The sequence below is a fragment of the Oreochromis niloticus genome, linkage group LG17, assembly GCF_001858045.2.
Source record: "Oreochromis niloticus isolate F11D_XX linkage group LG17, O_niloticus_UMD_NMBU, whole genome shotgun sequence".
Classification (NCBI taxonomy): Eukaryota; Metazoa; Chordata; class Actinopteri; order Cichliformes; family Cichlidae; genus Oreochromis; species Oreochromis niloticus.
The window spans coordinates 14,991,839-15,018,838 of record NC_031981.2 but is presented as its reverse complement, the minus strand read 5'-3'; the positions used below and the strand labels follow the sequence as shown (position 1 = coordinate 15,018,838).

General features: G+C 40.0%; 1 protein-coding gene across 4 annotated transcripts in view; it reads left to right on the top strand.

Moving 5' to 3' along the window:
- Window positions 1-27,000, top strand: part of sema3c (sema domain, immunoglobulin domain (Ig), short basic domain, secreted, (semaphorin) 3C) — a 45,166-nt gene that overhangs the window by 5,268 nt on the left and 12,898 nt on the right. For all 4 annotated transcript variants that reach the window (XM_003452028.5, XM_005456656.4, XM_005456657.4 and 1 more), the window contains exons 3-9: window positions 16,049-16,209; window positions 16,867-16,929; window positions 21,053-21,172; window positions 23,421-23,511; window positions 25,933-26,052; window positions 26,142-26,284; window positions 26,369-26,483. In XM_003452028.5, coding sequence (XP_003452076.2) covers window positions 16,049-16,209; window positions 16,867-16,929; window positions 21,053-21,172; window positions 23,421-23,511; window positions 25,933-26,052; window positions 26,142-26,284; window positions 26,369-26,483 — 813 coding nt within the window. The remainder of the gene's footprint in view (window positions 1-16,048; window positions 16,210-16,866; window positions 16,930-21,052; window positions 21,173-23,420; window positions 23,512-25,932; window positions 26,053-26,141; window positions 26,285-26,368; window positions 26,484-27,000) is intronic.

The following is a 27,000-nucleotide window of genomic DNA, read 5'->3' as shown; positions in this document are numbered from 1 at the left end:
TTTCCCTTTTATGGTTTCATGTTTTTTTTCCTTTTGCTTATTGCTTCATTCCAAATAAATGAACCAGTCTGTGGTCCAGGTCCAGACTCTCTCTGCTCTGCAACCTCTGAGTATTTAAATGTGACAGCCATCTTTAAGAAAAAAAGCCCAAACTAATGACAGCAAAAAAGCTGACATCGCTATCTTTCGCATCTTTGGTCACATTATTTATTCAACTTTTTTCTCATTATTGTTTCCAAACAGCCACCTAAAAAGGTCTTAGGTGGCCATGCTGAAAATCAGTCTGCCTTGAATGACTGAGTCTCTTTCTAAGTGTGGATTAGATTAGATTTGTTTTGCTTTGTGAAAGAGTTTTTCACTACAGGGAGGACCATAAATGGAGAGTTTCAAGTGCGCTATCTGAAGCACATTAATTCCTCAACCAGCTCAGGACTTTATCTTTGATGAGTGCTTATCTGTACAATGATGTAGATGTGTGTATTTGCATGTGCTGCAATTGGACACCTGTGTTCATGGCCTAATCGAGTCCTGAAGGGTCATTAAAGCTGGGCTCACATAGCATTTTTTTTGCCGTTTTTCTGTGGGTACTCCTCTAATATGCTGCCATATTTTGTACCTAGTTCCAAGCAAAAAACTCTTTTTGCTTTTGCCATCCTTACTCTGTAGTATTTTCTATTAGCAAGCAACCATCTGTTTCCTGCTTACACTGGCACAAGTATGCCCTATGTGTCATTTATGTTAGTGTATATGAACCAGAGTAGATCGGTCGCAGTCTCCCAACAATATGTGAAAAAGCTGTGCTAAAAAGTGTCCAGTGTCCTACTTTTACCTTTAGTCTCTTTGTATCGCTGCTCTTTACAAATATGCCTGGAATTGGGGGACATTCTCTGCAGTACTCAAGTGCTTGAACAGTTATGACACTGACTTTACAAAGAGCAGCCCTGTCTGAGACAATGCACTTAATATAGGTTCACTGGGAGTGCACAGGACCAAGGTGTTTGCCAGTAATACATTAAAAAAAAGGATTTCGTTCCAAAGAATAACAACATGCAAGGTTTTGGTCAAAAGCAGTCATCTCAGAGTGTGATGGTCGCTATCATACTGTCAGTAAGAGTAAGTCAAGTAACAGTAACACCAAGTCAAAAGTAAACAGCTTTGTTTTTGACTCAGAAAGCATTTTGAACTCTTGGTTGCTGGAAGAAAGTTTGGCATGGCTGAACACCAGATGCAAGGAGAGTCTTACAGAGAGCAAGGTGGAGGCTCATTTTTTACAAAAACACGGGGGAGGAACAAGTCAGGCAGTATGTGCTCAATCCAAAGCAGCCAGAAAGATAAATGAAGAGTCCTGGAAGATGTATAGGAGACTGGTGTCCCAGCGGGGAGGACAGCACAGGTGGTTTGGCACCTGCTGGGTGTTTAAAAGGTCAGTCATTCAGTCTGGATTCTTCTGCTCCCAGATGTGAGGACCAGTTAATTACTGTGAGCTGGAGCAAACTAAACAAAAAAAATAAACCAGTGGCTAAACTGCACATAGATCATTTCACAACACTTGAATATCCCTTTCCCTTTACCTCCTCGTGTCACTGCTGAAATCCAATCCGGGGGTAAGGCAGGTTCGTGGGACTCCCGGTGTAGCCTCACGTCCTGCAGAGAAGTTGCTGTCTCCAACATTCCTCTCTCCCGCTCTCCTTTTGCTCTTGCACTCTTCAAGCGAATGCAGCCAGACCGCAATTAAAAACGCATAATAAACAGTGAAAATTGCAGCTAACCCAAATAATAAACTCTCAAGTGGTGCTTTTCTATTCCGTGCTGCGGATAATAAACAGAGGCCTCCTTTGCTTACAGCAAAACTATTTAGGGATACCAAGTGTGATAAAAGATAATTGCTATACTCCCCTTCAATTGCTTTAAGTATCTATTGTTCTCTCAACATTTATTTTGGCCTGCTTTATGCTATGTTTGATGCATGTGCTGTTTCAGAATCAGGCTGAAATGCTGAGATTTCGACGAGAAACTTATTTGCTCTCAGACATAGAAATCCTCCAACTTTCAGATCAATGTCTGCAGTGTTGTTACTATAGATTTGGTCTCATCAGAACAAAGTTAAAATTGATTTTCGTTTCCAATTCATGACATTAAGTTCTTAGACCTTTTCAAGAAGCCTTGAGGCCGCAGCTACAGTAATGCTTGATACTGAGAGGTAAAAGTGCCCTTTCAACAAGCCACAAAGTTAAATATGCACCTTCACCACATTAACCCTGGACAATGAAAAGTGAAAACTGCCCAGTTATGGTAAATAGACTAGTTTATATAAAGTGCTTTTCTACTCTACCAGAGTGCTCAAACAACCTATTCTCAACCTATATTCATTCAAGCACTTTTTTATGCTTAAGTGCTTCTGTCTAACATTCAGATACATTCATTAGAGAGCAATTTGGAATTGGAGTTAGTACCTTGTCCAAGGATATTTGGCACGAAGTCAGAGATCTACCTCCTGAGGTACTCCCACCCTATAATTAAAATCCATTCAATTACCAAAACTGAATGCTGAGCAAGAACAAACATTCGCCATATCTTTAACCTTTAATACATTAAGTGAGCATCATGATCATTCAGCAGCACAGACACCAGACATGGTTTTATGGAGGAAATTGCCTATAAAGCTACAGAGATGTTCTGTACCAGCCTAAAAACATATTAGTTTCTGCTGTAAATCTGGGCTCGTTAGCATGGATGTCTACTGGGAATGACACACTTTTGGAGTCAGCCTCAAGTGGCCACTAGAGCAACTGTTTTTGGCACATCGATGTCCGCTTAATTTTTCAACCCCTGAGGCTGCTGCGTGGTTGAGCCTACAAAATGAATATATTTTTGCTGTGGGTATCTCACAAAATACTACTACTACACTAAAATACTCCTGTGATTCAAAACGTGGTTTAAATATTGGGTGGTGCACTGTAAATAGGTTTCTGCATACTTGTGGGAGACATTATTATGCTGTATAAACTTTGAAACTGTAAGGTGTGTTATTTAAAATAAGCTTCTATTCACTAATGTGCCGTTTACTGGTTCTGCTACTGTATCAGAGGTTGGCCTAACTGGTGCCAAATGTCATTCTGGCTCATTTATCTCCCTGGTAGGCAGATGGGGCAGCGGCCTGTGTTTACGATCAGGATCATTTACCCTCATCAACAGTCTCCCGCTGTTCTGGAAAACTTCCATATTCAATACAGTATTAACTTACAAATCTATACGTTTGGAATGTCAAGCCATGAAGCAATGTTTATTTGAAAGTGAATGGGCCATATGCTTTTGTGTTAAATGTAGATTTTGGCACACACACGTTTGAGAGCCTGGCTGAGACAAAGGGGAGATTGATTAAAATGATGTCTGCAGTTAAATCGCACTGGTATGAGCCACATGTGCCACGGCCTGAACCAGAACCAGGCACGGAGATCAGGAAGCAGGCGTCGACGAGCGGATACACTCCCTTTCATGAGTCATTATTGCATCCCCTCACCCCCCATTTTTTCATACAGAAATAGTGCTGTTCATGCTGTCTGTTGAGGATGTTTACATGGTGTGAGTGAGCGTGTGCATGTCAGTAAACCTGACAGAGTGAGTGAGTGTGTGCTAATGTTAAGTGCCTGATTGTGCATTCTTTGACTTGATTGCATTTAAGTAGCAAACTTTTCAATGAGTCATTGTTAAAGCTATGTGCTTTTCCAGCTTTCTGAACCGCATGCAGCTATGAGACACAGTCTCCAAGCTTTTTAGCTATACCTCAAAACCAAGGCTTTTTCTTGCTTTTGTTCAAGAGAAGTCCCAGATGATATTACTGTACATTAACCTCTCATGTGAGGTTTTAAATATGAACTTTTTTCGCCTGAGGTTTAACCACTCTTGATAAACCTTTTATAAAGATTTTTACCTGTTAAGTGAGCATCATGATCATTCAGCAGCACAGACACCAGACACGGACTGAATAATTGCATGCATATTCTCTTGGGGTCAACAAAAGATCAAAGGGTCAAAGGGCAACACTGACAAGTAGCCAGAAGCAGAACAGGATGTATTTGACTGCGACATCGCGCCAACATGCCTCAGCTTTCCTGCCTCTCCTTCACATTTCACCTGCATGTTAGCATCTTCATTTTTTGAGGAGTAAACATAATGAAGAAAAATCAGTGATGCTCTGTTGTTGCGAGGAATTCATGGCAGGCCAAAGCATGAGCCTGTCAGCACACAGAGAGATACGGTACAAATAGCTATAGGTCAGTGGTGCATATATGAATACCAGCATGTGTTTGGCATATTTCTTAAGGGTGTATGTACGCATTCTCACACAAACCCACACGCGTGTCATTAGATCTCTATGAAATTGCCAGAGTGACATTTTCTGCAGGGGTATTCGGGAATGTGGTGAGCTCCAGCTTGAAGCTGACAGCCCGTGAGATGTTTGACAGCTCCTCTGTCAGCTGGCCTTTCTCTGCCTTCCTCCGCCTGTTTTTAGCCTTTTCCAAGTCTGACCTTGCGCACCCTGTTGAATGTTTTATTATTCCCCCGCTGGAACATGTTGAAAGGTAATCAATGGCCATCAATACGAACAAAGACAGAGTCTCTTCAAGGAGAGCCAAAGTCTATGAAAAATTCTTTAGTCAGAGATTGGCATTAACACAAAGCAGTAATCCGATTTTATGAAAGGATTATGCTTGTTTGCTTCCATCACTTGTTCTGTTATGTAGTATAGTGTAAGCTCGGCTTATTGAAATGGACAATGGCTACATTCATATGCAAGATTTTCTGTGCATATGCGCAGATTTACTATCTCTGGTTTAAGACGCATTATTTTTACTTTACTGGGAATATTTTGTGACACGGATTTTCTTCAAGCACATGCAAAATAATGTTTGCTACAGAAATCCACAACAAGCTAAAAACCAGGCACATGCTATTTTTTCCCCCCTAAACAAGTCATTTTTTTTAAGTCAGCACAACAGAACCAACCCAGGTGCCTCATTCCCTCAATGATTTGTTCTGATAAGTGTTTATGCATCAAAAAAAATTATTTGGTACTCATCTTGTTCTAAAATTATTTAAATGTACTCTGAAATGAACAACAGCACAGGATTTATTGCACCATGTCATTAATTATTTAACAAAATGAAGCCAACATACAGAAGCAGGGTTTGCTGGCGTTTGTTTATGCACAGCTCTCTTAGCAACCTGCCACGGCATTTCGATCAGACTGAGTTCTGGACTTTGACTGGTCCATTGCTACACTTTGATTCTTTTCTTTTTTGGCCATTCTGTTGTATATTTGCTGTTGTGCTTAGGTTCATTGTCCTGTTGCATGACCTGGTTTTGACTGAGTTTTAGCTGTTGGACTTATCACCTCACATTTGGCTCTAGAATACTTTGGTATTCTAACAAGCCCAAATAATTACTCCTTCACCACTGTACTTGATGGCTGGTATGAGATGTTTGCGCTGATATCCTGTGTTTACTTTTTGCCTAATGTGATTCTGTCTATTCTTGCCAAATATCTCCTCTTTGGACTCATCTCTTAAAGAACGTTGTTCCAGAAATCTTGTGGTTTGTTCAGATACAGCTTTGCAAACCTAAGATGTGCTGCTATGTTCTTTTTAGACAGAAGATGCTTTCTCTTGGCAACCGTTCCAAAAAGGTCATCATTGTTCAGTCATCTTCTAACTGTACTTTCATGAACGTTAACATTTAACATAATAACTGTTGAGTCTGAGGTGTAGCTCTTGGGTTTCTTGCAGTTTCTCTGAGCATTATAAACTCAGGTTGGGATGACCTCAGTGGGACCTCCTCTTCTCGGAAAACTGTAAACCATTTTGAATGTTTTCTACTTGTGAATAATTTCTCACTGCTGAATGATGGGCTGCAAACTGCTTAGAGATGGACTAATAAACTTTTCTACCTGGACAGGCAGCAGCAATTGCTTCTTTAAGATCACTGCGGATCTTTTTCTTCCTTGGTTGTATTTAAATTATTTTAGAACTTGCTAAGGACCAGATGACTTTTTATGCCCTAGTGTATAATATAATTTCAATCTTGAAGATGGCTGAAGATGGTTTTCCTATATGCCTTGTAAAAACAACAGCTCTAAAAATCCTCTGACCCATATCTCCTGCAGGCCTCCCCTCCCTCTGAGACTCTCTACAAGATCCTTCCTGACAGTAAAAGCACAGAGATTTACTGTCCACTAGAAGTAACTAGGGACTCCTGATGTGGGCAGGTGAGAGGTCACAGGCTAAAAGTCATGGCGACTGCATAAGACTGTTGGTGACATCTGAGGACGCTGCATAAATGCTAATTGAGGCACTGGGATTGCAAGCTAGCTGGCTTGCAGGGCGGATGATGGACAGTTTATCAGCTCAAGTTTCGTCTCTTCGAAATACTAGCTGTCACCTTAACAGGTCAGCCACGCACCAGCGGTTGACATCACTCTGCACAAACACACGCAGAAAACCAAGGGAGAAAATACACTGCGATCTCACATGTCATGTTTAGATATGGTGTCTGCTTTTGGACGCCAGCATGAGAGAAGGCATATATTTCAACTCACGCACTCTGTTCAGCCATGTGATTCACATTAAAAATGTCTGGATGTAGATAATTGATGACAGACAACAATCAGGAAATTAATGACACACAGCAGATATAAATCCAACAGGGCTTTTGTCCATGACCAGCAGTTGCAGTACAGTAAGGCTGAGAGTGCTGTTTGCATGCTGAGTGCAGCTTTCCTGGGAATTTGGAGTATGTCAGTAACACAGACAATCGGACGACTCTGTCAGCCAGCACAAGATGTCTTGGGTGGTCTTCTTGTATTAGATCGACACTTTAACTTCCCTTCTGCCATATTTATATGCCACCAGCCATTACTGTATACCAGAGGGTAAATCCCCAAGGAAAATGGGTGGCTGAATGTTCCAGCACCAGCCATTTTTTATTTCTAAAGAGGCTTGGCAGTTGCCGGGATAAAGTCTTTTGCAGACCCAGTATGTGTGAGTGGGTCAGCACAGTGTTAGGTGAGTGCAGCCATCCAGAAGTGAACCCAAGAGCTCTTTGCATTGTTCGGACAAAGAGCAATGGCATTTGGCACCAGGTTTGAAGTCAGGCTTCTGTGATGAAACCCACTCCTTCTTCTTGTGAGGAGAGATGAATGAAAAGTGGGCGGTATAAGCCCCTGCTTCAATATTTATCAAGATGAGTGATTGGGGTCCTCCCACCAGCTACCCCTGACAACCACAGAATGGGTTCTGCTTTAGCTAAATGGAAAGCAAGCCTCATTAGCATGGAGTTAATATATTCATACTGGCCTTTCAGGTAAAAAGCCAATTGATGAGGGCTGATTTGCATAAGAGAAACTAAGGTTGGGTTGTAATTGGCCCACCGTTCAACCTTGAAGTGTGTTTAATTAGGTGCATGGATGTTTTGGCTCATGTTCAGACACTAGCATTAATCAAAAAATCCAACTGTCTAAACACCTAGTCAGTTTGATCAAAGCTGATCTACAAAGACTAAACTAACATCCTGACAGAATAATCCGATATTGTTCTCCTATGCTGATTTTATCACCTTGTCGTGTGGACATAAAAGTGTCTGCCGGTTGATTTTCACGACGTAACTCCCTTATCTGATGACTCTAACAAGTTACAGCTGCCGCCGCATTTCCCTTCGAAATAAATCATGACACCACGCCGTTTCTATTTCCTATCAAACTGGACGAGGATCCCTAAGGCTGCTTGAAGCGACACCAGCTGAGCGAGTTGGCACCAGCTCCTAAAATCTGAAACCAGGCGGTCCAACATTACAAATGCCTCTCTCATAAACATCTCACATATTTTCCAGCCACTGTGAAGTTCTAATTTTTATGATGCCACATTACAACAGACCATTTCTTGTATTATTATCCGCAACCAGAACCATGGAAGCATTGTTTTCTTCTGGAGTCACTGCTTTAAAACTCGAATATCTGATATCTCACGCAAACACTTTTGGGGCCAAATGTATCGGAAAGTCTTGTGGATTTAAAACCTGAGAGAAGATTCATTGTGGCTGTTACATTTCCTCTCCTGGATATGTAATGACAACAGAAGAAAAAAAAATGAATTGTGCACTACAACTTCCTCTTCTGGGTTTTGATTGCTGCCATACAACAAACAGGGACACAATGACAGGTCACTTCATTTTAACCACACTTTCTTTCTATTTCTTCTACGTTTTTCACCAGTCACAGAAAAAAGGGATGTTCATTTCGTTACCCTGTCGGATACCTCTCTGGGTTATTGCACTGAACCCTGTGCCCATGAACAATCAATTCTCTCACAGCTTAGAAGAGGCTGAATTAACTGCCACACTGATCACAGCTTGTAGTTGTTTCAGATATCCTTCAAAAAAAAGGGAAAAAAGTCTTCTGGCAAGAAACAAAGGTCTCCATTTTATTTTCAACCTCCAAAAATATGAGCCATGCTCTTTTGGGAGTTTCAAAATAAAATAGAGACCTTTGTTTTAGTCCACTAACTTCCTGAAGGTGATGCAAAGTCAAATTCTCTTTTAAACAAATAAACTTAAGCACTAAAATTAAGTTAATGTAGTTTTTTTTTCTTTTAATTGTAATGCATTAAACCCCATCTATCAATACATGAAGAGTATTTTCTGCTTATATGATGAGCAGGAAATAATCTGTTGTTTAATATTGGAGAACTACTGTGGTTTCTCAACCCAACAAAAGCCTTTTTGTTGGGTCTTCTTCTGCTAGGCCACTTCATGAAAAAAAAGAGATGTCACAGAGATAGAGTCTCAGCTTTCCCAGTACTAGTTTTCCTTTTCCGCTAATCCCACCGTCCATCCAACCGAGCAGGATGGATTCTATGAAAATTGGTCTTCCATCAAGGCCATAGGGCACTATGGGTCAAAGCTCAAAGTCAAAGCCAGGACACAGGGGTCTGGTGTTACATCCATGGGGAAGTGCATAACCCACCTGCCTACATCCATAATAGAAAACCCACCAGCTGTCAGTATTTCCAGACCCAGTTCCTCTGTCTTTGCTTGCTGGTGTCATCATTGCAGATTAAGAAGAAAAGAAAAAAAACGAGAACAAAAAAAAAAGATAAACCCATTTCATCATCCCCATTACTTCAGCTTTTTTAAATTTCTTATCATTAAAAGTGCGGTTCACACCCTTAGCCCTTTTCAAGAAATATTTAAAAAAGCATCTCCCCAATCCTTCCAATGTATTCTGTTTTTCGTGCATAAACCAAATACAAAATGTAAACCTTGAACCTCCAACAAGTGTCTCGGTCATGCTTCAGTAACTGTGTAAACAACCAGTCTTGACACTCTTGCCTCTCAGCATTTGTGTGATCTCAACAACTAAGAACGCCCATAAAACCACAACAGAAGAACCACATGTGATCCAGGGGATTTCATCATCTTGGACACACAAACAATGCAGTTGTCCTCCAACTTCTGTTTTCTGTTTTGATTAAAACAAGAAGAGTCGTGTTGTCAAAAAAAAAAAGAGCCTGATATAATGCCTCAGTGGACTGAAGAGGTCCTTGGGAGGTCTACGGATGCCTCGTACACAGGTACTAATTCTGTAAACACTGGGTCCCAATGAATGTATTAAATGACTCTGGAAATCCTGGACTGTTCAGAGCAGCCCTCTCTCCCTGAAAGAGCAGGTGCACCATCTGGCAGTTTGAACTTTAAATGCTGGTCCACAACGCTGCAGCACTGCAGGCGTGACTCATGTGTTTATATGAGATTGAAAGCAGAGCACAGAGAAGATACTGAATCCAAAGGTATGCAGGCTCCAGAGGGTTTCAGTTTGACTCTAGCTGAATAGGCCGGATCCATGTGACACACCCCTGCTGCTTCCCGTCTCAGCACCAGGCTTAACTGGTCTTCCACCTTCACGAGGGAACATGAAAGTCTCCCGTTTCCCCCCACTGACAAAACAATACAAAGTTCACCATAATATTAAACAGTTGTTTTACCGAGACCCCGCCCGTCCGAACAATTCGTTCTTTATGTGGAATGTTCTGGAAAGGTTCTGTCAGAAAAAACAGGAGTTCTTTATCTTATTAGTGTCAGTGAGACTTGAGAGTGAAGCAGTGTCAAAAATTGATCAAGCCTGGTTTTCACAGGACACATAAATAATTTTTGGATTAGATGGGGGGAGCACTAAAAAATTCAAATGGAAAATATGAGAACTATATGAGCTCTGGTTAAGTTTTCAGTTAATTCGCCTTTATTTTACGAATAATCTTTATTTTGATGTCAATTGTATCAAGATTTGTAACATTTCAAATTGTTAAGTTAAAGATATTCTCCATCTTTCAATGTAAACTCTGACTGTTCAGCAGTATTAGAATTTGTTAACTTCTGATTTTATTTTATTTTTTTAAGTGTGGGATACAGTTAGATGTTCCCAAAAACCTAGTAAGCATTAGAGATGGACCGATCCGATATTACGTATCGGTATCCGTCCGATACTGACCTAAATTACTGGATCGGATATCGGTGAGAAATAAAAAATGTAATCCGATCCATTAAATATCAAAAAAGCACCTCACAAAACTTGCAACACGGCGTAACTCGGCTCATAACCGTAGCATGTCGGAGCAGTATGCATCACCTGATAGAGCGGCTGTGTGTATTTGTAGCCTCACTACCAAACCAGCATTTCATCTCCGAAGAAGTTATCCCAGAGAGAAGTAAAGCAAGTGTGTAAGTTCATCTCTGAATGTTTGTAAAGCGTTCCCACATTAAGCTTAACAACCGATATATGGAGCGACTGCCTCTCTCTCCCTCTCTCTCCTGCCGCTACTTCATGAAACTGATCAATGATCAGCTGATCGGCTTTTCTGTCGCGAGTCCATCTCTCTTCTTTGTTTTTGGCCCACTTTGCACCAGAAAGAGGAAACCAGCGGCTGAACAACAGCAGCACGTTTAAGCTTGATAAGCTGTTGTTAGAATGTATTTAATATTACTTTCTACACCAGGATCCTTTTCTACGCAGCTGGCGGCTGGTAACTGTGCAGGGGCGGATCTAGCAAAGTTTGGCCAGGGGGGCCGATAGGGCATTAACAGGGAAAAGGGGGGCACAAAGACATACTTTTCTTTCTTATTCTCATTTAAAATGTCTAGCTTTGAATAAATAATTATCTGAATCTTACACCCAAAGTTTTAATCTGATGTAAAATGTATAGAAGTCCATTACTGTATATAGTAACTGTTAAGTCTAATATACCCTAGTAAGCTATAGTACTTTTTCCTTTGGGAAAGTACCATCTGTGAATTCTGCAATTCTGTTGAAGAAAGATGTTGAATCTATTTAATTATTCTTGAAAAATAATTTATTTCTGTGCATTTTTTTCACCCTGCATCAAATTAAAGTTGATTACATCGATTAAGCATCATGAGGTGGCGGATGGGGGGTGGTTCTCTATTTTTTTTTTTGCTGGGAGTTTGCAGCCCTATTAGTTAGGTTGCTTAATATTTCTGCTAAGTGCTCTTTAAAATACCAGAATAGGGAGGATGGAGCAGGTTTAAGTTTATTAGATTGATCAGTGTTGCTGAACTATGAAATATTTTGGGCGCAGTGTAGTTTTTTACATACAGGTATAACAGAATAGCTTTAGTGTTATTGTTTATTTAAACTTGAGTATGAACTTATACAAAATGCAGAAATATATTAAAAAACAGTTTTATTGATTAAAAAACACACTATATCGGATTCATATCGGTATCGGCAGATATCCAAATTTATGATATCGGTATCGGACATAAAAAAGTGGTATCGTGCCATCTCTAGTAAGCATAGACTAGTTTGTTATTGGTGGTTTTGTTAAATAAGACCACATTTGTTCATGTTGGCTAACATTAACTTACTTAAGCAAAAATGTGAATGCTGATATAAATGGTGCCATGGTGGTGCAGTAGTTAGAATTCTTGTTTTTATACCATGGAGGTTGTGGGTTTGAACCTCCTGGTGGGCTGTGGATTCTGTATGTGTGTTTGCTGCCGTGTTCTCTCTGTGCTTCCATGTAGTCCGGCTAGCTCCCACGGTCCAAAGACATGGTTAGGTTTATTGGTGAGTCTAAATTGGTAAATTGGTAGTCTAACACATTTGTTAGCATACCATACGTGCCACTCATAAGAAAATTACCTTTTGTCCTGAATAAATCAACTTATATAGTTAAATCTTGTCTTTGTTAGTTATGGCTAGTTTAAATATAATAACCCTGAATTGTCCAAACTTCATATACTCATCTTTCTTCTTCTCCTTGCCACCTCTTCTCTTTTTAAAGGCCACAACTAACATAACTGATCCTTTAGTTTCCACCCATTGAGGTTTAACTCAACCACTGAGATTATTCTTGCCTGGATAGGCTATAATGTATGACTGTAAAACCTAAACCCCTACTTAGTCCATCCATTGTGAAGAGCTGCATGTTTTAAATACAGCTGCCACTTTTATGCTCCACAAAACTAAGATCTTGAAGAATATTTAGGTCTTTCTAGAATATCATCCAAGAAACTATTTTTAGAAGATTAGTAAAATGTTGTTATTTTGTTTTTTTAAATAATCTGGAACCCTGCCTGTTTTTAATTAGCTGTTAATTAGTCTTTCACCCTTGGTGGCTTGCACTGTGCCAGAGCAGAGCGTGTAACATTATTAGCCTTTTTGGAATTAGAAGAATATTACCTCTGCACAGAGCTCACTCTGTGATGCTATCTACGATGCTATCCTTATGGTTGCTTTGAAGCGTGATCCTAAAAGTTTTTCTTTTATTAAACACAAATCTTCTTGACAGGACACCTTCCCTCCTAATTTGGTTTCTCATAAGTCAGGTAAAAACACTGTCGTATTCATGTGCCTGTTCTTCATTAGGCACCAGACGATGCTCTCACTCGGATGATACAATGTTTAAAAATACCCAGCTCTCTCACTTCAAGACATTAACCATGTAAGGCAATTTACCTAAACATAGTTGGAGTAGAGAGCGAAGAGTCGTGGGAAACTCGCCTGCGACTGAAGTGGTTAACTCGTCTTTCTTTAAAGTTAAATACTCCAGGCTTTACGTGGCCAACGCACCAAACAACAGCCTGGGATGAGAGCGAGGGGTGCCACGGAACAGCCACTCTCCTTTGAGATAAAAGGCTCCAGCCTCAAAAGCATATGTCACACAATAATGAAAATGTGACTTTAGCCTAAGGCAATGGAGCAAAGTATAGACAACCTGTTTGTTGATTAGAGGAGGGAATGCAAAGAGAGCTCAGAAAGGGTCAATAGATGGAAGGAAATGGAGGGTGTAGATCTACAGTGCCCCCCATCCCCACCCCCATACCCCCTGCTCTCAGTGCAGATTGAAAAAGTGATAAATATGCATGAGTTTGGCTTCGACAGTGAAGGCCTTTGATGGTATGGTTGAGAATTCTTTATCTCTGGAGCAAATAGGCTGAAAATAACTGTCTGAGAAGGTTTACTTTGTGTGTATCTGAACAATGTTCACTTTTAATGAGTAGAAAAGAGTCTGTAGGAAGACTTTTCTATACTCTATGCATTTAAATATACCCACATGCGGCATCTGCCTTGAACATGTGCTCTGTGCTCACAGCTTTCCTTTAACTGTGTCGATTAAACTTAAGTGAAAAATCGTACATCTTTCCTGATACATTACAGTGAGATTCATTTCAGTGGTCATTTGTTCTCCAGTCCTCGATGTTCAGACTGGGGGGGGGGAAGAGTGATTTCAATTTTGCACCATTTTATGAGCCATAAAATCTAAAACTGTTTTAGAGGAGTGAAAGTGCCAAGTTGTGACCACAGAGTGTATATAAAAGATAGACATAGAGCTACCCTGGTTCTCTGTAGTACTTACTAATGGCCTTCTCTATTTTAAGTGACAGTTGATGAAGCAGCAAACTTGTATACAGTAGATTTACAGCGAAACCAACCAAAGACTGCATACAAAAAGTAGGAGCCAATATGGAAATGTCCAACAGGAGGCAATTCATTTAATTGCAAAAAACATTCCACTTGCACAATGATGATTCTACTCCTCATGGGATTTATGACCTCATTAAACACTTTCATGATGACTTCATTCATTCTATCACTTTATTCGAGTTGTTTAATACAGCATACATTTGCCAATTAGAGAAAGCCTTGTTGTGGCTATCTGGTGATTCACAAATCCCTAATATTTAAGCTTGCAGTATCCTGGATTTGTCAATCAAATCCACTGCTTGGTTACTATTATTGGTTTCAAAATCCAATGTGCCAAATTGCTAAACTATGGTTTCATAATGGGTGTACATAAACCAGGGGTAGGCAACTCCAGGCCTCAAGGGTCGGTGTCCTGCAGGCTTCAGATCTCACCCTGGGTCAACACACCTCAATCAAATGATTAGTTTATTACCAGGCCTCTGGAGAACTAGAAGACATGTTGAGGAGGTCATTTAGCAATTTAAATCAGCTGTGTTGGATCAAGGACACATCTAAAACCTGCAGGACACCAGCACTCAAGGCCTGGAGTTGCCTATCCCTGACATAAACCAATGGGTGGCATTATGGTGGCTGTGTCCACTTTGTATATGTAGTTTGTGGTTGTGCCACATGAGATGTTAAGTTTTTTTTTTTTTTATTCTGATATTAAGCAAAGTGAAATCAGTGTAGTGACCTTTAAAAGGAGCTGCTACTACAGATGTCAAAGGCTGTCTGTGGGGAAGGCAGCATTTGAATCCAAATGCAGGGCTCAGGGGAAAAGGAATAAACTCTGAAAACAGCTTTAATGCTGTTAACATCATAAGGGTTAACTTGAAAGAGTACAAAAAGTTCAAAGCATCTGCAGAGCAGGAAATGTGGATCTAGCAGGAAATAAGGATCTAGCAGGAAATAAGGATCTCAGGAACAGAAGCTAAGAACTGAGGGCATGAAATAACAACACTAGAAGGAACTTGTATAAAGCTTTAGGAAGAGATGTAAAAGAAATAACTGTGGATGGAAAGCTAAATTCCAACAATCCAGAATCCTAATCAAACCAAAAATACATAAAAAAGAACCCACAAACTCAAAACCCAAAGCATGACAACTGTGGTTTCCCTGAGCTTAGCTTCAACCTCAGGCAGGACTGCTGAAGTAACGTCTTTATTTACACCCAACCACACGGACAGTTGACATTGCTCAACACTTTTAGAGCACATACAGTTCATAAAATTAACAAATGACTAATCCTCAGTAATGCACAGGCTTGGTGTTCTCTCAGCATGGTTGGTATGTGTGGCAGCCCAAGTCCTAGCAGCCCAGCATTCGACTGCATAGATTAGCACAGCACAACAGCTCATACTGGCACTGCTCCTTAAACACTCCTTTCTCCAGCTCCCCCTTTGCAGCTGTACAAAACCGCACACTGCTCCCACAAACCCTTTCAATGACTATGAACCTCTCCCCCTCTAAGTTAAACCAGTTGATATAGTCACAAAACAGCATCCGTCAGGTTTTGAGACTTCTAAATCCAAAGAGTGATCAGAGTGATTTCAAGCGTCGGGTTTAACTTCTTCGGTCATTCTCCACTGTAAACTTCTGGCATGTGATCTTATCTAGGCGTTACCTTGCGTGGACTTGACTGCAGCCCTCTCTATATCAAGAATTGCCCCTGAAGCATATGTTTCTAATACAAAGGGGAGAGATTGTGAATGTTAAGGGGTTTGATGCTTCTAGCAACCTTCTGTGCTACTTAGAAATGCATTTGAAGCAAATATTTTGCAGCAGCTGTGGTTATCTTTTATAAGGTGTGTTTAAGAAACCGATTCCAAATGTTAAAAAGTTTTCTTTTTGGATCCTTGAGGCGCCAGTGTGGACACAAGAGATCAGTGTGGGCTTGCATGTATCTGTCTCTCTGTGTTTAATTTAGTAGAATTGGGAAAAGCTTCTCCTATGTCAGTGTTTAAACAAGCTTATTTGTATGTTATACTTAGTCAGCTTTCTCTGTGTGCCTTTTAGACCTGCAGGCCTCTGAGTCATTTGAACATTATAGTATATCAGACAAAGCCATGGACTACAGGCTGCTGCAGATGGATGAGGACCAGGACAGGATGTATGTGGGCTGCAAGGACCACGTTCTCTCCATGGACATCAACAACATCACCCATGGCACACTTAAGGTCAGCAGATGCTTACTGTTACAGTTAAACAGAAATGCTTCATGCCACTGCAGCATTGGTATCATGGTGCGCTATTTTTTTTCCTCACAGGCACAAAGAAGAAAACATGAATGTTATGTAAAAACACTGTAAGAGACATCACAACACCACTGCTGAGGATATTATTATAATGTGTGTGCAAATTACCATGCATTTGTCATCCTCTGTACACTTTAAGGGTTTTTCAAAATAGCCATAAAAATGCTCATGTTCACTTATAACTAATTCCGCATGCAGCGAAGGAATCATCTTCTGTGTAATTGACAGGCATGAAGTGCATAAACAGATGGGAAAGCATTTAGGTTCCCCCAGAGAGTGCTGCACCACATCCATTTTTGTCAAGTAAATTGCTTGATATATTCATTGAGAGCGACCTTTAAGCACCTCTCCCGGGTTTGAAAACACACATTTCCACAGATGATAGCTAGCTGTAATCACTGACACCGAGACTTGTGTGGAAACTAAAAATGTCTGAGCATTCATTGTACTCATTTTGCACAGTGTTATTTTGCCCATGTACTCAGGATATAATGAAACCTCATGAGCATATTGATGTTACGCCTCTTTCAATCTGTTAGTCGCTAATTTAACTGATGTGCTTTTTTTTTTAACCATCAGGTGTTTTGGCCTGCTTCAACAAGCAAAATAGAAGAATGCCAAATGGCAGGCAAGGACCCTACAGTAAGGAGGACAAACCTCTTTGATTTCTTGATTTATTTTAGAGCCCCACTGCTGTACTAATACATTACAGCATAGACTGCATGTTGTTCATTTTTACATGTTTTTAGCATTCAGCTAAACACAAAGACTTATATAAAAGATAGTTTTGGTCACCATAACATCACCCTGTGTTTTGAAGCTTTGAGTTTACTGTTATGCTTATCACCATGTTGGGTTTTTTGGCGCCAGCAGTGACCAAATTTTGACAACAAGACGAAGCGTTAATTTAGCAGTTAGCGATATTAAGTTTGGTTAGCAAGATGTAGCTAAAGATCAAAGAGTGGTCACACATGTCACTGATCTGTTAATTAGTCCTACAGTATGTAAATGAAATTAATGTTACAGCGCGCCATAATATTTGCCAGATGAATGCATAAAGGACTAACACTACAAAAACATTTAAGTACTGGAATTAGTGGCCTACGAGAAGCCTAACATTGCTAGCAGACAGCTAGTTGGTACAAGGTAGCCACGCCACTAATAATTCATAACTAAATCCCCAATACTAACTAAAAAAGGTAGCTTATTTAGAAGTTATTTAGAAGCTCACCCCGTGCTCAGTTTTCAGTAAATCAGAGCATTTTAACGTGTATCTATATAATTTTTTTGAGACAACCTCAAGTGGCCATTAGAGGTCCTGCAGTTCTTAACATTTCCATGTTTGCCATTTTTAACTCTGGAAGTTGTTGCTCAAATTCAGTTATATCACTATCTAGCTAAACATTAAACAGTACCTTAGCATTTAGTTTTGTTTGTCTTAATCCCATAACGGTAATTTTTAAACATTTTTGGATCATTCAGCATTAAATCTGTCAGTGTCCCACAATAAGAACAGTTAAAGTATGATTAGAAAAACATACTTTTGCTCGTATTTTTCATTAAAAGCTTTATTTCTTTATTTGTAAAATTGAATGTAAATGCACAAATAACGAAAGAAGAAAGTTGTTTCCCTTTGACAAGAATTATAGCAATAAAAGCTTATTATTATATTTGGTGGACAAGAATCAATCTAAACCTCCCAAACCCCCTAAAACTGGAACACATTGTTGAAATTGCACTTCTTTTTCTTAAGACATGTCAGGGATTAAATGTGTGGTTAAACTCCTTCACACTAAAAGAAAATGAAGAATTTGGAGGTGTTTTTATAGGTTACTGAGCGATAGTTTTGCTGGCACAGCCTACTTAAGACCAGACTGAGCTGTATGCAGCCCACAAACTAAAATGAGTTTGACACCCCTGATCCTGACTAAAGATTTAGTCAGCTGTTCCAAGATCCGCTCCTCCAAGTGGGTCTGCAGCGGAAGTTGCCTCCTGGGATTTCCCTCTCGCATCTGTGAGTTTGCGTCAGATCCAACTGTATTTCTATCAAGCAGCAGATGTCTGCAGGGTCACCGGCTGGCCTGGAGTCCTTCTGGCATCGTCACAGTTAGTCAGTGCAAGAGCGAGGTGTGGAGGCGATTGAAATGCCACGGATCACTGTTAAAAAAAAGAAAAAAAAAAACAGAATCAAAGCTTACTGACGCAGATATTTCATAAGCCACACTGATTCTGAGAAGCACTTGTTAGCTACAACAAGGTTTAATGAAGACATACAGCGAGAGTCAATTTATTCCTCCTCCGCATCTGTTTTCCCCTAATTGGGTTGTTCTGAAACAAGTGCATGCACAGTTGTCTATATATACAGCAGTGCTGAGGACATGGAACATGGAAAGAGAAAAAGTAACTTTTTACACAAAAGAAAGGCCTAATTTTTAATGTAACTAAAAAAAGAGTCAATCTGCTGCCAGTCCTCCATGGTTTCACACATTCTCCACCATCTCTGCATCATCTGACAGGCCCTGGGCTAACAGAGCCAGGGTTTTATTCAACATGCTGTTGCAGATATAGAAAAAAAGCTGTTTCCAGTCATGGAGTGATTTGTGCTGCTCTGACTCATAGCAAGCCTGCTGCAGACAGGCTACCACAAATATTTGGGTGAGCCATCTCTGTGTGGAGCCACTTGATGGCCTCTTCTCCCTTCTGTCATGCCTTTTCTTATTGAATCCCTGCGAGTTTTCTTTTAAAGATTTTTACTTTCTGTTTCCATCTTACCATTTTTCCTTGGTCACTTTTTCCAACTCCTTTAACATCTCTCCCTTTCTTTTCTTTTTACACCACACTGCAGTTTTTTTTTCTCTCGTACACAGTCTCCCCTCTCACAAGCTTTATTTCTTCTTTTATCAGAGCCCTTGTACATATGTTATTGTTATAAATATAAGGTTTCCCTTCTGCATTACGATCTGTGGTCACGCATGTAGCATCATGGGGGATATTAAGTCTGTTTGCTGCTTTGTCAAATGTATCAACTTTAAAAGAAAGCTGTATTTATATCAGGAAACATGAAATCAAACATGATAGCTCATATATATTTGAGTTTGAAAGGCCTCAGAAGGATTTGATGAGACAGACAGACAGATTTTTTTTTTTTTTAAACAGTGCGAAACATGATAGATGTGTGTGTCAGTAAAAAAGTTTTGTTACTTTGCATTGATCGCTCTCAGTGGAGCCTTGGGCAGTGACCATGCGCCGCAGCAGCTGTCATTCCAGCAGCCTTGGCCAAGTTCCTGACAGCTCCCTGGACATGTGTTCTTCTCCCCACTTCTTTCTCCTCACTTCTCCACTCATTTTCTGCAAACTCAGGCTTAATTAGCCACAAAGTCCAGCACACCTACAGCTGTGGGGTTTGGAAAGTGGAAGCAGAGATGAAGAGATGAAGTGAGAGCAGTAGTCAGTCTTACCTAGATATGTCACATATACCGCTGACACGTTTTTTCCACTGCCCTTAATACCAGACCTGTGAGCTCTGGGATCCTTTTATTGTGCAGCATGTGATTTTATAACCGTCACAACAAGTGAGATAAGTTTGAATTACTCCCGCATATGGGAATGAGATACTTCCAGAGTGATAAACAGGTTCTCTATTTGTGTGTCTCCTTGGCTATATAACACGAATTAGGTCTCTCCTCAGCGGCTGGTCCGGCGCAATGTGTGGGATTAAAAAAAAAAGGCAGCAGTGATTATCTTTGTTATTGCTGTAATAACTGTAAAGATTAAATATAGCTTCAAATATGAATACCTGTGGGACTAAGCGCACCATGGTTATAAATGAAAATCAGTTAAAACATTCAACTTTTGTTATGGCACAACCAATCCTGGGCCAGTGCCGTAGGACCTAAAAACTGCAGTTCCTGTCACGGCCACTTGAGGCTGCCTTTGATTAAAGAAAGTACCATATTAAAATCTCTTTAGTCTACATACCTTCCCTCTGTTTATTGATATAATTAATATTAAAATTTAAAGTAAATAACAGTCTAAACCAGGAATGTCAAACTTATTTTACATCAGGGACCACATACAGCACACTTTGATCTCAAGTTTAACTGCACATTAAAATCACAGTGATTCCTTATTAATATAAGGAAAAGTGTGATTTCACCAGCACATCTTGGTTTTTGTACATGATAAAGAAATAATGCTCTGTTTATAAATTTGCCAACATTTCCCTTTGGGTTTAAATTGGAAGAAATACGTTTTGAAATATGAAATATGTTTTGAAACTACAGAAAAAGTTCTGATAGCTCATTTGCCAGACTGCCCTGTAATTATAAAACCCTGTATAAAAATACAAGTTTTTGTTAAATATTTGTTTGTTTGTTTTTATTTCACTGTGGACACATTGTAAAAGGCAATAGGCAGAATTAAAGTCTTTGCCGGGCTAATTTTGGCCCCCAGGCCACATGTTTGACACCACTGGTCTAAAGAGTCAGTTCAGTTGTTTCCTTTAGTTTAGTTTATTTGGTGTCTCTGTAAGTAGAGTCATAAAGTCAGTTAGTTAGTTCACATTAGCTTACATTTAATACCAGAAAGCCCCTTCTTAGTGGATCAGCAAAGGATACAAATGCTAAATCCCTGATAGCATTAAATTAAGCAAGAGCTTATGAATTCAAAATTAAATTTTTAAGAGGAAAAAGTGACTCATTTGTTCTCTCAAATCTACATCACTTACATTAGCATGTGCCTCTCATTGTTTATCCTTATTTTCTAGCACGGCTGTGGGAACTTCATCCGGGTGGTGCAGCCTTATAACAGAACTCATCTGTTCATGTGTGGCAGTGGAGCGTATAGTCCCGTCTGTGTGTACGTCAACAGGGGCCGCAGACCAGAGGTGGGTATAAATCAAGGAAGCATTTCATTAGAAAAGCAAACTCATGAAGAAATAAATGTTTTGGGGGAGCACCAGGTAGGTGATCATTGCAACTGGCTCTGTAACAGTTGTAACAGATTAAAATTTTCATTGTGCAGTGATTAGACACGAACATGATCTCAAGAGTGGAAAAATAAAATAAAGTCTAGCGCTCTTATACATCTGTAAATATACTGTAAATGACTGGGTTGTAATGGTGCACAAGTGAGGCTAAGGACACTTTGTAAAGTTTATGGAAGTTTTGGTTTCTCTGCTATTTCCAAAACAAGCTTGTATCAACTGTCTTGAGCAAAAATAATTAAAATGATGTAATTTATTTAGCTCCTGAAAACTTTAGTCGACTGTTAATACAATGTGTTAATGAGTGAAATTAGTGTGAGGACTGCCACACAGAGAAAATAAGCGAATCTCATTCACTGTGTGACAGTAATCATAAAAAATGCCTCAAGAGGTCTGTTTACCCTTTTTTGCAACAAATCAAATTATGTACAATTATTTAGAGGTTTAAACCCAACATGACATGTTTTTGACTGATTGCTATAATAACATGAAAATTGAATTTTCCTTGTATTACTGACTGTTGGAATGAGAACAGCAAAATTCAGAATCGCTAAGTGCGGAAAATACATTAAGTTGATGTCAATTGGTGCATGAGAAAAATGGCTATAAACACACCACAACATTGTTTTCGCAGATCTCCTAGGAGTTGGAAGTGTCAACATATGGTTAAAAAAAACTTACACATCTCATAACTTTTTTTGAGCACAGTTTTCATGTAGTCAATTTGATGCCACATGAGAGCAGAGATGCTAAGGCTGAGAGAGAGAAAATTGAGGTCTAGTGTCAAGGATGGATGGCTGTTTTCTGAGCTCTAATCTCCAGCCACACGGCCCTGAAAGTAAGAGCGGGGAAGCCCTCCAGGAGAAAAGTGCTCACCGAGCGAGCAGCATTCAGCCACAGACCGTCAGCTGCTGCCAAACACTAATAAGCAGACCGAGAGAGCTGCAAACCAGGCTCCTTCCTCACCGCGGGGCCTTTTGTCATTTGGGGTTTTTGTTTGAAAGGCAGACTGCTATGTTTGCAACTTCTGAACTCAAACATGTCAGTGTCTCAAAAAAGGTGATCTGTTAAGTGTAACAAGCTGTTGTAGTGGGACGCTGACAGTGAGCTCTCATCGTGGACCTTTGCTCTAGGTTGTGAACGTGCTGCAGCCTGTTGAATGGATGTAACGAGATTTTTTTGCACGTGTTAGTGTTTTTCTGCCTTAGTTTTTCAAGTACTTCTCAGACACATAGTGAATTACATACTGCAATAAATGTCAATCTTAGTAAGGGAAATAATCTTTTATTTAGTCTTTAAATCTTTATATGGTGTCGTAAGCCTGCTTTTTCATGAGTGCTCATAGCATATTTTGAGGTATAGGCATTTTTTATTTGTTGAAAAAAAATGTACTTTATAGATCTCCTTTGAAGAAAAGGAAAAAAACAATCTGAACTTAATATCAAATAATTAGTGGATGATGAACTGCACGTTTATCCCTTCATCTTTATGCAAATTTTTGTAACAACGCTGCTTAACAAAGGTCAATGAGCCAAATGAATTACAAATAAATAAGACGTTTTTCCAGATGAGAGGGGCTTTAAAATTAATAAGATGGCTATTTTTTGCAGTGTAGAGGTTAATGACAGGACCTGCCAGATGGAGTCTATCCACTTCCAGAACCTCTTGGCGAACAGGCATATTTTCCTGGAATAACAGCGCTTAGCTGACGTCATCCCCATTCAAGGAAGCTGCACCATCGCCATGGGCAAGATCTAAATAAGATGGGACAGGAAGTGCTATAATTTAGCTAGGTTACTGCGGTGCTTGGACTGTCCAGTCTGCCGCAAGGAGGCTGTTGAAACTTGGCAGCATTTCCGCCTGAGAAGAGGAGTTGGCTGTCCAACAAATAAGCAGGGAAATTCCTCCTCTTCTCCTCCCAGATGGAATGTTCTTTTACTATCCCACATGGGGCAGTTAAGGTAGACCAGGGCAGGACAGCCTCTGTGTCTCCTTAAAGGAGGCTCTGAACAGGGCTACTCTGTGGGACACAAAATACACTGTTGCACTCAAATATTCAGTTTTATAGCGGTAGAGAGCACAAGACAGAATAACGTATCATATAAAACTGTCTCCAAAATGTCTGACTTCCTCTTTTTCTCTGTGGCAGGAACAAGTATTTCACATTGACTCCAGGACAGAGTCAGGAAAAGGGAGGTGCTCCTTCAATCCACAAGTGAATACAGTCTCTGTCATGCTCAGTAGGTGCCTCAATCGCTATCTACTATTTTTTTTTCTTGTTTTTTTCCGAAACCCCTGAAAATAACATTATTTTTTTAGTACAAAACTACATTTCTTTTGTTTTGGAGTGAACTTTTTGAAGCAACAACAAGAGTATGCATTAGCCACTAGATTTAAAAGATGGCCACTAATCTTTTTCTATACCTTTGGGCCTTATCTTGATGTAACGTGATGACCAAAGACAGGCTCATTTCATATGCAGCCGTATGACTATGGTTTACACCCTAAGTTATAATCTGCGTTGTTATTTATTTGGCTGTAAATGAAGTTCAAGAGTCCTTGATAAACTGTTCACTTAGGTAATAAATCAAATGAGCCTTGAACAAATAGGACAAATGAACAAATAGAAGTTATACAATGGAAGGTACTTTGAAACTGGTGTCACTTTTTCAAACTGGAGGCTAGATCCTAGAGGCTAGCAAGTACTGAACAATAATATCAACATTAGATAATTAGTCTCCAAAAGCTAATCAAGATTAGCTAATTAGTCTCCAAAAGTTGATTCTGTTCATCTGGACGTAGCATTTTAAGTGGGGGAAATGTTTTGATCAGTGGTTTCTGATCAATGGTCATGAAAATTTGCATAATTATGATGAAGGAACTGACCTCCCAGCCCATTGTTCCTTCAGTGGTGTTAGTTTCAGTCATTATGCAAATGTACTGTTTATAAGGTTGGGGAAACCTGCAGTCAGCTGAGACTGAAGAAGTCACTTGAATGAGTGACGAAATGTTTCTCCCACTGAAAACGCTACGTCCAGATAAATAGAATCAACTTCTGGAGATTTGCGTACCTGGATGATTGAGCATGCATCAAGACATTAGCTAATTAGCTTCCTAATTAGTTTATCATTAGCTCTTATGTAGCCAAACTTTGTCATCAGACTGTGCATAACCAACCTTTCTTTAAAGTTTGTATATACATGGCTTTGTGCCATGTAGTTACACACCGCTAAAGTTAGCAGCGCGTCTTCTGACCTCAAATGTCAGTTTGCCATGGGCAGTGTTGGGGATGTTACTCAAATAAAGTAATGTATTTCACATTACTCATCATTTTTCTTTAAAAGTAATGCAGCTGGAGGAATAAATTGTTACACTACCTGTTACATTACTTTTTTGTCACTTCATAAAATGACCAAAAATGCATTATACATAATTACCAGCTAACCAATTGGGGTACAGTCCAACACACCAACACAAATGACTGCCCTAAAGAGGACAGGCACAGGAGTTTTTTTTAGTTTTTACCTATGATGCAAAGCTGACAACAAAAGCAAGATGAAAACCAGCCCAAAAATGAACACCACAGTGATTCTACTTTAGAAACATGAACAGGCAAAAACAGATTGTTACCTGTTAAAGACACGATGTGCCTGTGTGAGCATGCTCTCTGTGCAGGTGCTTGCAAAAAGCTGAAGTTGTGTTAGAGGTATAATGTGGTTGTTTATATCCAGAATGCAGTTTGCACAATATGAAATGCAATAAAAATAAAATAACGTTTCTCCTCTTATGAAAAATGGGTCTACGAATTCAAATAAACATTGTAGCCTACACCTTCTCACTAGAAAAGTGAAGTGAATTAAAATTGCAGTTTAATTTTAATACACAAGAAATCCCCAGATTAATACTTCAGTCAAATCAGGCTAAACCCATCCCTTTCTCCAGTTCTCTTTCCTTTGATCTCTGATTGGCCGAGGGGTGTTTGGTTGCTGTTGACATGTCTAAAGGCGAAACACTCCACCCTGAGCTCTGCTTTCTGACACCTGAGTATTGCCATGTCAGCAGCAGCTTTGCCAGCCAGTGAGCAATGTCAGAGATCACCAGGAGGGAGCCAGAGGGAAGGGTGCAGAATAATCCAAAAGCAGGGTCAAAGGCAGTGCTGTGAAAGCAGTGATGCAGCACACCGAGCCCCTAAAGACAATCTGAGGCGGTGTCTGGGCTCAATAAAAAGCTGTGCTTCATTTCCAAATCCTCATGTTTTGGACCCTGTGTGGCTGTCTGAATACTGTCAACACTCACTCCTTAGCTAGCTGGCTTGGATACGGGCCACATACCCTTAATCCTCCCCTAACTTGCCCCACATCCTCCAAAACATATGGTCCGAAACTGATAGATGATTAAGTGAGAGAAAAGGAATGATAAAAAGCATGAAGCAGCTGTGAGGAACATGCTTATTAACAGCAGGACACACGCAGAGTGTAAGTGCCATTAGTGCTATAGGCGTTTGGGTTTCAGTTCATTCTCAAAAAATAATAATGGAATAAATATATTACTAAAGCATCTGAATGTAACAAATTCATGCAAGGCTCTATGGGAATTGTGGTGATGTTTTCAGGATTGTTGTGTGGGAATGTTGTTGATTGGGCTTGTGTGCATTCTTCTAGATCAGGAGCTGTTCTCAGGCATGTACATTGACTTCATGGGGACAGATGCTGCCATCTTCAGGAGCCTAACCAAGAGAAATGCAGTGCGGACAGATCAGCACAACTCTAAGTGGCTTAGTGGTGAGCACATGCCAGAGCTTCTATGTACAGTATGAATTCACACAAATAAGATCTAGAAGGCCTCTTACCTTTTTTACTGTTTCACTCAGAGCCCATTTTCATCGACGCCCACCTCATACCAGATGGAACAGACCCCAATGACTCCAAATTGTATTTTTTCTTCCGCGAGAGGCTAACAGATAACAGTGGAAATACTAAGAATATCCACACCATGGTGGCCAGAGTGTGTCCGGTAAGTCCCTTTTGCTTTTGCCAAAATAAACCAGCACCGTTTCTTTTGTGTTTTCGCGTTGCTATGTGCGGCTTTTGTCGGCAGAACGATATTGGCGGACAGCGCAGCCTGGTCAATAAATGGACCACCTTTCTTAAAGCCAGGATGGTTTGTTCAGTTGTGGAGGAGGATGGCACCGAAACCCATTTTGATGAACTTGGTGAGTTAAACAGAAGAACATACTTGCAGCAATGCACCCTGTTATTATCAAGGTATTACTTTTGACACATCATTTCCATGCTCGGGGTCTTCATGGTCTGCAGACCAAGTTTAAACAAATTTTACTGTTTGAAAAATATATTGCCGAGAACCAAACAGATTTTAATTTCCAAAAGCTTGCTATTTATGTTCCAAGGTTTCAAACAGATTGCTTTCTCCATAAACAATCCCGGGAACATCCCATGTTTGGTCTGGATAAGAATTTCAGCCCTTTGTCCAGTTTCAAAACAATTGTTCTGTTGCTTTTGGTTACCTGGTATTTAACTATAAGCACATCCAGGACTTTCTTAGCCTTAGCCTCAAATTTCAAACATCAGCACATAGCATTTGAGACCCAGACTCCATCTGTCAACATGTACATTTATCAGGCATTCGTCTCTCTTTGGCCTTTTTATCTGTAGGATGATGTGAAATGAGATTAGGGGAATTTGCTGAAGGTATTAAACTGGAAGGTGTGT